The sequence below is a fragment of the Onychostoma macrolepis genome, chromosome 03 (assembly GCF_012432095.1).
Source record: "Onychostoma macrolepis isolate SWU-2019 chromosome 03, ASM1243209v1, whole genome shotgun sequence".
NCBI classification, from domain to species: domain Eukaryota; kingdom Metazoa; phylum Chordata; class Actinopteri; order Cypriniformes; family Cyprinidae; genus Onychostoma; species Onychostoma macrolepis.
The window spans coordinates 11031758-11044406 of NC_081157.1; the positions used below are offsets into that span (position 1 = coordinate 11031758).

At 34.0% G+C, this 12649-nt stretch overlaps 2 protein-coding genes across 3 annotated transcripts; both read left to right on the plus strand.

The window, feature by feature from the left end:
• The first annotated feature begins 941 nt into the window (after positions 1–941).
• LOC131536686 (sterile alpha motif domain-containing protein 9-like) lies at positions 942–4208 on the plus strand. 2 transcript variants are annotated; one of them, XM_058769726.1, is made up of 3 exons: positions 942–1103; positions 1226–1297; positions 1403–4208. In XM_058769726.1, exons 2-3 carry the CDS (start codon positions 1256–1258, stop codon positions 3179–3181), a joined length of 1821 nt encoding a protein of 606 aa, XP_058625709.1. In that variant the 5' UTR covers positions 942–1103; positions 1226–1255; the 3' UTR covers positions 3182–4208. The 2 variants fall into 2 exon arrangements, with proteins under 2 accessions (XP_058625709.1, XP_058625710.1); XM_058769727.1 differs by having other exon boundaries at positions 1226–1279.
• A 33-nt stretch (positions 4209–4241) lies between these two features.
• Positions 4242–9580, plus strand: LOC131536711 (sterile alpha motif domain-containing protein 9-like). The gene has a single exon (XM_058769769.1). The coding sequence runs from the start codon at positions 6277–6279 to the stop codon at positions 7330–7332; it is 1056 nt and encodes a 351-aa protein (XP_058625752.1). The 5' UTR covers positions 4242–6276; the 3' UTR covers positions 7333–9580.
• Positions 9581–12649: the final 3069 nt, after the last annotated feature.

The window sequence follows — 12649 nt, forward strand, 5'->3', positions numbered from 1 at the left end:
TGTGCTATTTGGGTATATAACTCCAAAATTTTAAGTTTAAAAAATGCACACACACACACACCTCCTGCTCATATCAGAAACGTGCTTTACTTAATTTCATTGCCTTCTTGCAGAAAAAAAACTTAACTCTTGGTATATTCATCATTTACAATAGATGAGTTAAAATAACAGCCTTGCTAAAGTTTGTGAACAAATCCACAATTTTAACCTACACCCTAGAGTACTGACAAATGTGTGCGATATTGGAAAAAACATCTGGCAACCTTGCTGAGTTCTTTCATTTCCGCATATTAACTCCACCAACAAGAAGATTTCAAAACTTTGAGTTCATATCCTACTTCACTCTTACAACAAGGATACTTGACATGGGGGTAAATATAACAGCTTTGACTCTATTAACTTTTATTAATTTTAACATTATTGATCAAAGATTACACACTGAATTACATGCATTTTACAGCATAGGAAAGGGTAAGAAATAGGGCTGATTTAAAAAGGTTTCTGAAGTTCTGTAAATTTACCATTTGTTACATCTACTACATTGCAAAGCCACATTTAAATGTACCACACAATACATATTGCATATAATATGTATTACTAAACTATGCTAAGTTTGCTTGCTTCGGCTTGACGATTAGTTTGATCAGTCTACAGTAACACAATACCAGGAAGGATTTTGATAATTGACCATAATGGATTGAATTGCTCCTAAAACTAACCTTTAATTAATTCATTCTCATTTACCTATGTTTACAGTAGAGTAATATTTACAGAAATTCTTTTCCTCCTTCAGTATATTTCCTCTACACATCAAGTCCTTCGACTGCAATATAATACATGGATGAATGAGCTTCATTTAGTTTTTTCTTGTAATGAGACAACACTTAAAACAAAGGGTTAAAACACAGTCTATATCAAGCTGGAAATGTGCTTATTATGCATGTATATTACCTGCCTTCTTTCTCCCTTGTTTAATTGAAATAATGAAATTGTTTAGTCTTATAAAATAGTTCTGTCATTTTTTTATTTCCTTCATTTATGAAATTTCAGGTGGCACTGAAATGTTACTAACCCAAGACATATAAATTCTGTTCCTTGATTCGGTAAGTCGATCATTACTGATTTTAATTATTATTATTAGCTTGTTTTTAATAAAAACATATTCATGATTTATGTTATACAACACACTGTGTTTTAATGCCATATTTAAATTTCTTATCACAAGCTCCTAATCAGAAGAGTCTCTGGTTCCATTATGGCCACCTCAAGACATTCTGAGGTACATAGCACCAGAAAGGTCAATCATTTTTATGTGCATCATCTTACCACTCTATTAAATAATTAAGATCCAGGCATCAAATGCATCAATACAACATAACTTTAGGTGCTGATTTTCTTTTAGAAAAATGAAGGCAAGACAGCTCTTTCATCTGAACGTCCAGTAGACATCGGTGACTGGAACAGCGAACATGTGAGACAATGGATGCTCGAGATACAAATGGATAAAGAATATGCAGACATGTTGTACAATCAGGGACTGAATGGAGCTGGTCTTCTCCACTTGAAGGAGGCTAATCGTTTAATGCAAAACCTACCATCAAATGCAAAAGAATTGATTTTTCAAAACATAGACAGTTTGAAAGAAACGACTCAAGAGCTGAATGACATGGTGGCTCAGTCTTGTAGCTTGAAGCCTTACCCTTTCAATAGATATGATGCTACTTACAGGTACACAGAAAACTGCATTCTAGATGTAACTGAAACTGGTCCTAAAGACCTCATACAACCATGCCATGAATTCAAAGCCTTGACCAACACAAAAGAAGGAAAGTATAGAATGGAGAAATACATCCTTGAAGTAATTCCATTTGCAGCAGCTTGTATGAATAGTCGCACAAATGGCACCATTCATTTCGGAGTGGGAGACAAACCACATGGACAAATTCTGGGTGTTAGCGTCCCGAAAACAGATGATTTTGATGTAAAGCAGAAACAAGCAATTGAAAGACAGTTTGAAAAAGAAAAAGTTCAAATAGCAAAAAGGTGTATAAAACCCCCTCGATTTGTTGAAGTTCTCAAAGCTGACATGACATTCTCAGGAAAATATGTTATTGAGGTAGACATTGAGCCGTCCTCCATTGTCTGTCAAGACGTATATTTTAAGACTACTGATGTGAAAAAGAAAAAAGATGGCCAGTCTTTTTTTATAAGAGACGGCAGCAGCAGCAAGCTGGAGGACTATGACAAATATATTGCTAACAATCCACGGTTGTCCCAGGAGAGGAAGGATGCTGAAGAAAAGCATCTCTCGGTTGTCAAAATCCATGCACATGGCTCTGCGTTGTGTGAGATGATAACAGGAGGGACACATTCTATGAACAGGTCACGTTTTACGTCGTACATTGTGGTGGCTAACAAGTCTCATCCTGTTCAGCTGAAAAACCTGAAGTTCCTTCTTGGTATGAATCTAATGGCCGTTTTGGATTTTGATCCACAATCCGCTGAGAATGGCTTGAATAAGCTACTCAAAGAGGAAAAAATGTTCAATGATCATTTACCTGCTCAGTATAAAGATACAGGTGCAGTTGAAGACATCGCAAGCAGCTTAGAGCTGACTAAAAAGACAAGCTGGGTTTTCTGTAATGGAGGCATTAACGGGGAAACTCCCTCAGGTGCTGATAATTGGTTGACTGAGAAAGGATCCTCGGTGCGTGATGTAGTTTCTTTCCTGTGCCAAAAAGTGCTGCCTCGCAAGAAACTTCTTGTCATTTTCTTGCTATTTAGTCAGGTGAGCAAAGCCAGCGACCCTTTGCTTCAGACCTTCAGTATGTTTCTACAGGAGCTTATGGGACAAAACCAAATCTTGTGCATCAGTGACAATGAAACGTCGCACACCTACTGGATTGATCTCATCAAGCAGCAACATGCATGTGACACGTCGAAATGCATTTATGAGCTAAGTTTTGCTGAAATCAATGGCACCATCCTCAGTCTGTGGTCAGAGATTGACAAATTAATACGGTTTCTGCCTTGTAGTGGTGGCAGTAAGGTTGTGCTATCAAAGAAAACCGAGGAATCCTTACATATGCTCAGTATTCTTTGTGTGAACCAATGTGATGGAGGACATCAATGTCAGGCATTTATGTCAGGAATCCAATGTGTCTCTGTTTGGTTGCAGTGAAACATGGTTGGATGACTCAATATTGGACGCAGAAATATATATAGCAAATTATTGTTTGTTAAGAAGCGATAGGAATCGCAAGGGTGGTGGAGTATGTGCATATATTAGATCAGATGTCATGTTTAAGGAGAGAAAAGACTTGGATAGTGCTGCTATTGAAGCTGTTTGGCTGGATATTTTTTTACCTAAGAGTAAACCGATTTTAGTAGGTATTTGCTATCGTCCACCTGATCAAAATGATTTTTATGAGAGACTTGATGAGATTTTAAGTGCTTCTAATTTTAATATTGGTCAAGAGTTAATAATCATAGGGGATTTAAATACGGATATGCAAAAACATGATACTTCAATATACAAACATTTTAATTTATTTTGTGAATCATATGTGTTGAAACAGATTATTGTGGATCCTACTAGAATTACGCCTAAAACTGAAACCGTCATTGACATTATTGGTATTGGTATCTGACAATTGTAAGATTTGTAGAAGTGGTGTTTTGGATGCTGGTATTAGTGATCATTGTATAGTATATGTAATCAGGAAATCTAAGAGAGATGTCATAAAGCAACATAATACAGTAAAATTGAGATCTCTTAAAAAATACAGTCCACAAGACTTTATGGAAGAACTTAATAAGGTTGATTGGACTGGAGTGTTACTATGTGAGGATGTGGATATGGCCTGGGATAGGTTCAAGATTATTTTTTTAGAGGTTTTGAGCAAGGTTGCACCTTATAAGGAAATAAGAATTAAGCAAAGGACTGAACCTTGGATGAAGGATAGTATTTTAAAGGTAATTAAGGAGCGTAATGATAGTTTTAAGGTTTTTAAAAGGGATAGAAATAATGATAACTTTGAGGCATTTCAACGTAAAAGGAATGAGGCAAGAGATAAGGTAAAAGAGGCTAAGAAAACCTTTTTTAAGGATAAGATTAGTGAATTAAAACAAGATTCTAAAAAATTATGGAGAGTATTAAATGAATTCGGGTATCAGGTAAAGACTAAGATAAAATGTTCTAAATTAGCCTAAATGTGATGGAAGGTTGATATCCGATCAGTTAAAGGTAGCAAATCATTTCAATAGATTTTTTACTACGGTTGCAGAAAAATTGGTAAATGAACTACCAGCACAAATTGGTATATTTAATGATAAATTAGTTAAGGAGTATTATGTTAAATGTGGTATTATGCCGGGAGGTTTTTTGTTCACTAAAGTAAAGGAGAGTAACGTTTTTAAGAAATTGATAAATCTTAAAAGTAGTAAAGCAACAGGGTTAGATTCTATTCCAGTGAAGTTTTTAAAGGATTCAGCCAATTTTATTTCTCCAATGGTTACCCATATTATAAATCTTTCAATTTGTCAAGGTAAGGTTCCTGATGAGTTTAAACAAGCAAGAGTTATTCCTCTTTTTAAAAAAGGTAGTAGGTTTGAGTGTAATAATTATAGGCCGGTGTCAATTCTGAGTGTTTTATCAAAGGTGATGGAAAAGATTATTTTTGAGCAGATTGAAGACTATCTTCTTAAACATAATATTTTGTATGAGTTTCAATCTGGTTTTAGGAGAAAACACTCTACTGAGACAACTATTTTATATTTAACAGATTATATAAGGAAAGAGATGGATAAAGGGAAGTTAAGTGGGATGGTACTGTTAGATCTGCAAAAAGCGTTTGACAGTTGATCACAGTATTCTGCTTTTAAAAGTAAAAGCGATGGGTTTCAGTAATATGGCCTGTAAATGGATTAAGTCTTACCTTGAAAATAGGTAAGGTGTTTTCGGATTGTTTGACTATTTCATATGGGGTTCCGCAAGGGAGTGTATTAGGTCCTTTACTTTTTATATTATATATTAATGATTTAAAAATGGCCTGTTCAAATAAACTTTTATTATATGCAGATGATGCAGCAATAATTGTGTCTCATGAGAGGAAGGAAGATATTGAAATAGAATTAAGTAGAGAAATTCAAGGGGTCTCCAAGTGGTTTTGTCATAATAAACTGTCTTTACATTTGGGGAAAACTGAAGTTATATTATTTGGCTCGGCTGTTAAATTGAATAAAAGTTTTGGACTAGAGGTAAAGGTTGGAGATCAAATTATTACACCTAAACGAGAAGTAAAATATTTGGGTTGTGTGTTGGATAGTAATTTGACTGGAGAAAAGATGGCTGTTTTAGCTCACTCTAAAATTTGTAATCGAATAAAATTTTTAGCAAGACAGGCTTTTTTAGATACTGAAACTTTAAAAATGTTGGCTGGTGCATTAGTGCAGTCACACTTTGATTATGTTTTAGTTTTTTGGTATAGCGGCATTTCAAAGAAATTAAAAAATAAATTGCAGACTGCTCAAAATAAGTTGTGTAGGGTTATTTTGAAAGTACATCCACTGATGCATTTGCGAGATGAACATTATAAGAAAATTAGTTTTTTAAAAGTCGAAAAAATAGTAACTTTTTTAAAACTACTGATGGTGTTTAAGATATTAAAGAAAATGGTTCCAAAGTATCTGTTAGATTATTATGTATTTGTAAGAGAGGTTCATTGTCATTCTACAAGGGCGAGTAGTAATGATATTTATCCTTGTAGGTTTAGGAGTGAAATGGGAAGAAAGTATTTTTTATATACTAGCTCGGTTGCGTGGAATAAATTACCTGGGTGTATCCAAGAGATACAAGTTGATAGTAGTTTTAGAAGGGAAGTTAAAAAATGGTTATTTTATCATTGATGTTTTGGAGTTTATATGGTGAGTTTCTGAACTTGATGTGGATTGCATTCCATTTATGATTTGTTCATCCATTTTTTAATATAGAGGACCACAATGGAAATAAGCCGAAGGCTTTTTTGTGTATTTTATCCTCGACAGTTTTGAAATGTGTATGAACTAGTCTTTTTGGACTTTTTTGTATTATGTTTTACATTTTGTCAAATAATAAACAAACAAACAAACAAACAAGACAAACAGCTACACGATGAGAACTTTTATAAGGGAGGGAAGGCGTCTTGGTGGAACTTCTACTACTCTGAACAGCCTGGCTCAGCGTCAGTCATCAAACGTGACAAGTTAGACTACATTGTAGACGCTATTATTCCAAATATGTTGAATCAGAAGAGAGCTTGTGTGTTTTTCAACATCTTCCATGCTCAAGGCTGGGGTGGCACTACATTAGCCATGCATGTTCTGTGGACACTCAAGGAGAAATTCCGCTGTGCAGTGCTGAAAGACACAACAGATGATTTTACTACTGCAGCCAAACAGGTAGTGGAGCTACTAACATATGAGACAAAAGAGCAACCTACACGACTTCCCGTTTTGCTCATGACTGATCACTTCCAAGACATTCGCAATGTACTAACACTCCAACATCAGATTGAGGACGAATGTTTGAACCAGTACATTTTTTCAAAATCTCCACAAGTCATTATTGTCAACTGCATGAGAGTTGACTCCTGTGAACCAACTGAAGGAACTGGTGATGCAGTTTGCCTTCCACACTATTTATCTGAGAGGGAACTGGAACTATTTAGGGAAAAGCTGGAGGAGTTTAAGAAGAACAACAAAAGCACCGAAACATTTTATGTGTCCATGGTTGTGAAAAACTTTTCATCTGACTATATTCAGGGTGTTGTGAAAAATACCCTGAAGGACTTCAACTTTCAACACAAGCATGCTCAACTTTTTGCTGTTCTTGTCCTCTTGCATGTCTACTCCAAGAACGCATTGCTGTCGGTCTCTACATGTGAAGAGTTTCTTGGTCTGCAAACAGGAGCTGAATCGTGTAGGGTTGAAGATGCATTTGAGAAGTTGTCCTCTCTTTTGAAAAGATGCACAGTTTTTTCCAAAGTGACCTTTGAAGTCATGAGGGTGATTCACCCAAGTGTTGCTCATCACTGTTTGGAAGAGCTTTCCGCTTCTCACGGAGTGACAAAAGCACAAATTGCTAACCTTCTGCTCACAACCGACTTATTTTATGAGAACACTCTGGAAAAACAAAAATTCATGCAGCATGTTAAAGACATGTTGATGAAGAGCCAATATTCAGCCAAGCATGACAACGTTTTTTCACGTCTTATCCAAGATATAATGAAGGAGACCCCAGGGATGGAAGACACTGTTCTACTCAATGCAGCAGAGTGCCTCAGAGAAAAATAAGCGATATTCCAGCTCCTTGCCAGGTACTATTACACCAAAAAACAGGAAAAAGACAACAATGATCCCATCAAGCCAGATAGTCTTGACAGGTTTCTTAATTGGCTGGCCAACTTGGTGAACGTCAAACTGCAACTAAAGTCATAGAAATACTGCTAAATATACCACTTAAGGCATGTCTTACTCACACCAATTGGCTTACTCATGTCTTGTGGCGTAAAATTGCCATTGAGGATTTGTCAAGAAATAACCCTGAACTCAAGCAATATTGTGATGTATTGCAGAGACATGAGCGCATTCTTCTTCAACTAAAAGACAAAATGAAGCAGTCATCTTATTTCTATTTTCTGCTGACAAAGACAAACAAAACGACCTGACAAAGTGCAAGGTTTCCAGTTACTTTCAGCAATATACTGAACTCTTTTGTGGAAAAAAAAAGTGAACTGGACAAGAATAAGGACGTGTTTTCAGTCCAATTTTCAGAAGACAGTTACGCAAAGAATCTGACACAAGTGTAACATTTTTTATAGTTTTTTCAATGAATGGACCAGTTGCACTTGACATAAATGGAGGCAAATGGATCAAATCTAATGGATCAGACTGGTGACCTAATGCATGGACAAAAGCCCTGTAGTTGTTCTTAGACATTATTTTAGTTTGCCTCATTAACATATCTTACACACTTTAATATAAACAAACATTTTAATCATTAGTGTTGCATGTTTTTGGGCTGTGCTTTAGCAGAAATGCCTGATTGTGCTTGATTTGAATTTTATAAAACCAATGGTGTGATTTTTGTAATGGGAGAGGTTTTGAATGGGATTTTGGTTAAATCCCTTAAATAAGCTCCGTGGTTCACACAGGCTTGTTTTATATAGCACACCCGGTGAGATCAGTCTGAAGATCTGGGCTGAGTTTGGAGTCTGTAGAGTTAAAGCTCTAGGAGGAGTTAGAGTTGATAGTTTAGTCTCAGAAGAATAATAATAATAAGTTTAAGATGGATTTCAGTAAATTGGCTTTCTCAAGCCAACTTAATAATAACTAGATAAAAAAGTTTGTGAACAAACTTTGAAGTTGGCTTAAGAAAGTCTGACCTATTAGAAGTAGTTTTAAAAGCTTTTAGTTTGAAGGTGTTCAGTTAAAGAAGTCTGAAGTTAATAAACAGTAGTTTGTACAGCTTGAAGCTGAATATTTTAAGGTCATGCAGTCTATCACATAGATAGCTACAGGTTGGATAGAAGTTTGAAGGCTTTCAGTTTGAAATTATTGCAGCCTTGGTGATCATAAGAGTCTTAAAAAGCAGTACAAATTAAGGTTTGTGTTCTTTAATTCATCTGTGTCATAGTGAGGTATAAATACAGACAGCATTAGTGATTGTGCAATGAAAAAGTAAAAACAATTTCAATAAATTTGAAGAACAACAAATGTATTTATTAAATCAAGTGAACATAAATGGGCTTATGCACACAAATAAGTAACAATGTCAAATAATTATAACTATTATACAAGTGTGTGTGTATGTATATATGACTATAAAACTGTGACTACAACAAATCTGATTCATTGAACTGATGATGACTGATCACTCTGCTGTTCGTATGCTAACTACTCGTTTATTTACATGTTTTATAATCATTTTCAGTGGCAACTCCATGATTATGTCATATGTTGCCACTATAATGTTGAGAAGGCACAAGGAAGATCTCATCATCTGCAGTAAGGTGACAGTTGTTCTCAATTTCCGTCACTCCCACAACTTCAACTTCCTGTTCGACAGGTTCAACCTCCTCAATCTGGATGAAACAAAACAAACAAACAAACAAAAAAAAACATTAAAAATCTTTGTATTGAATTGACTATTTGTATTTCACTGTGTGTGTGCGCGCATTTCTGTGAAAAGTCAGGACATAGATTTGTATAATGACAAAGGTATGACAGGTATTACAAGGTGAAGGTGACATCTCAGGACATTGACCCATGTCCCCGCTTTTCAAAACGCTTATAAATCACTCAGAATTAGTTTTTTTGGGGAAAGTTGAAATGCACAGTCTCCTGTAAGGGGTAGGTTTAGGTGTAGGGTTGGTGTAGGGCAATAGCACATACAGTAAGTACACTATAAAAACCATTACGCCTATGGGATGTCCCCACTTTTCACAAAAACATACGTGTGTGTGTGTGTGTCTGTGTGCTAGTGAGTGTGTGTGTGTGTGTGTGTGTTACTAATTATCACATATTTACACATAACAGACAGAGAAAAGACAGACATTCAAGATTGATAGATAGATAGAAATCGATCTACTGTGTAATGTGTAGTACATAATCATAAATACCTTAATGGTAGTATAGTTCGAAGACTGGAATTTTCCATTCCCACTTGGCAAAACGGTGGCACGCAGGTGGCTAAGGTGCACATCGTCTCCTTCATGGAGCTCAGAAAGTGCTTCATCCCTCCACAGGGACACATCAAGGAGCCTTTCGCCGCACTTTAGCTTGAGGTACAAGCTTGAAATAATGATTCATCATCTTCTTGTGATGAATGGCCCTGCTACCATCTGTGAGGGCACATATTGTCGATGTGTGCTGTGTGGAAATTGCTATTTTAAAGCCTCTGCGGACAAAAGAGCTAGCTTTTTCAATTAGGTGTGTCCGTACACACTTCAATGTCAGCTTTTGAGGGGTGGTGTATGGATGCGCCATTCTGAGGGTAAGGGAAGAAAAAAATATATATATTTTAGTAGCATGAAACAACAACTATTATTATTATTATTATTGACTATTGCTATCTCTAAACAAATAAATATTGAGAAGATGTCTTAAAGTCAACCAAAAAATATACTTACGATGTTTTGGATTTTGTTGGGGGTTTTTAGCTGCTGTTGACAAACAAACCAAAGAAAAATACAAAACATTACTGAATATGAGACAGATATTGCATATGTCTGTATACATTTTAAATGCATACGTTTTTCAGAACGTTAAATTTTAAGTTTATTTAAATTGTAATATAATTATAATATAATTTTAGTCTATTTAAATTGTTTCTTTATATCAATTTAAAGATATAAAGAAATAATAGGCTAATATAAAAGTTATATTTACTCTGGTCTCCCATGGATAGGCCTAGAGAGTTATTATCATTAACTAAAGCTAAAATGATTAGACCACACTTTAATAATATATTAAAATAAAATAAGTTAGTTGAAATAATATAAATGTTAACCTAAATAAAATAAAATAAATGATTATATATAAAACCTATTAAAATATACGCTATTATTTAATTTAATTACATTTTATTTATTTAATATTTATTTAACTATACTTTTACATTTGTTAAAACTAAACTAAAATTTAAATTATACTAAAACTAAAACTGAAATAAAATTAATAAAAAATATGTAATATCTAAAAAATTAAACTAAAAAAAAATGACAAAACACTTTAAATTATTACGATGTTAATTAAAATTAACTTGAAAATATAAAAATAAACGCGAATTCAAAATTTGAATAAAAAATTATTTACATTTAGTCATTTTGCAGACGCTTTCATCCAAAGAGACTTACAATTGGGAAATACATAAAGCGATTCATCTTCAAGAGGCAATCAGACAGACGAAGTGCTTGTAACACCAAGTCTCAGGCATTGTTTAAATAATTACAAGCTAGCAAGGGAAGGAATAAATAAAGAGAAAGAGATTTTTAGAAAGAGAAGTTTAGGATGAAGTCAAGTAGTGTCGAAAGAGATGAGTTTTCAGCTGTTGCTTGAAGATTGACAGGGATCCAGCACACCGGATAGGGGCAGGAAGATCATTATGAAATTATTAAATTACCATTATGAAATTATGAAAATAAAATTACGTTTTTTTTTTTCCAGCTGCAACTTTAATACTACAGCTTGCTTATTTTTCCATTCAGTCAATCATGCTCACCTGAGTTTTGAACCATTATTTAACCCTCATCTGCGCCTCGGGTCAAAACAACCCGAAAATTATATTAAAAAGATTTTTTTTAAATCGAGTGTTGATGGAAAAAAAATTCGAGTGAATTCGAAAATGTTAAGTGGGTGCAAAAAAAAAAAAGTAACAAAAGTGTCCCTAGCAGGTCAATTTGACCCGGACCCAAAAAGGCATGGAATTTATGAAAAAACTGCAGATTTTTTAAATTGAATTTTATCACTCTTGATTACAGAGAACACACACAAAAATTGCCATAAAGTTACCATACAAAATCTGACACAATCCAAAAAAGATGCATTCTCAAATGAAGGGCTGAGACTGCAGAATGTCCCCAATGCAGAAAAAAAACTTACATATCCATACACGCACACACACACACACGCAAACACACACATGGAACACATACTCCCATAGACACATTCATCATTTTTTTTTAACAAACACAGTTAAATTTCAGGGAAGAGGTAAAGACTAATGATTTGATATCATATTTATAAATTTCTCTTTTATTTATTTATTTTTTTTACTATATATATATATATATATATATATATATATATTTTTTTTTTTTTTTTTTTAATGTTTTTATATATATCTGAAAGCTAAATGAAGCCTCAAGTTGGTGTAGTTTTGAAGATTTCACTGTTTGAGCTCTGTTGAGAATCTCCATAGGGTTATTGGCTGAAATATAAATGCAATTTTTTGTCATTTTTTCCAAACCAGATGGCCTCAGAGACACTAAGAGACCCAGTTCCTGATGGATAATGATATTTAAAGTAGAAATTGTGTCTTTTCTTTTCTTTTTTTTGGTGAAATTATGTATGCAAATATGATAAATTCCACTAAAAATTCAGAATTTAAGGAAAATAAAATCAAATAAATCGCCAAAAATAATAACAAAACCTACATAATTAGATTTTTATTTTTTAAAATAGATAAAAAAAGAATTTCAGGACTGAAATTTTTTTTTTAACGTTGAAGGCCTTCGGGTCATTTGGACCCACGAGGGACACTTTTGTTATAGGTTTGGGACGGATGGATGAGGGTTTAAACATGCCAAACTAACAATTTTTTATTATTATTTTTTTATTTAGCCATTTTAGTTGTTTTATCTCTTTTGCTCAGAGTTTTAACCTGATTTCTTAATTTGTATTATATATTATAATAAGTTATTAATACATAATAATAATAATAATAATGTTATTATCATTATTAGCGAATTATTATTATTATTATTATCATCATTATTCTTTCACCAGCAGCTTGCCGCTTAAGAAAAGCTTTTGGATCAACGAGACCTCATTGTCACCCATATCACAATAAACCCGGCTTTGATTTCTTCATATGGGTAATTAATAAAAA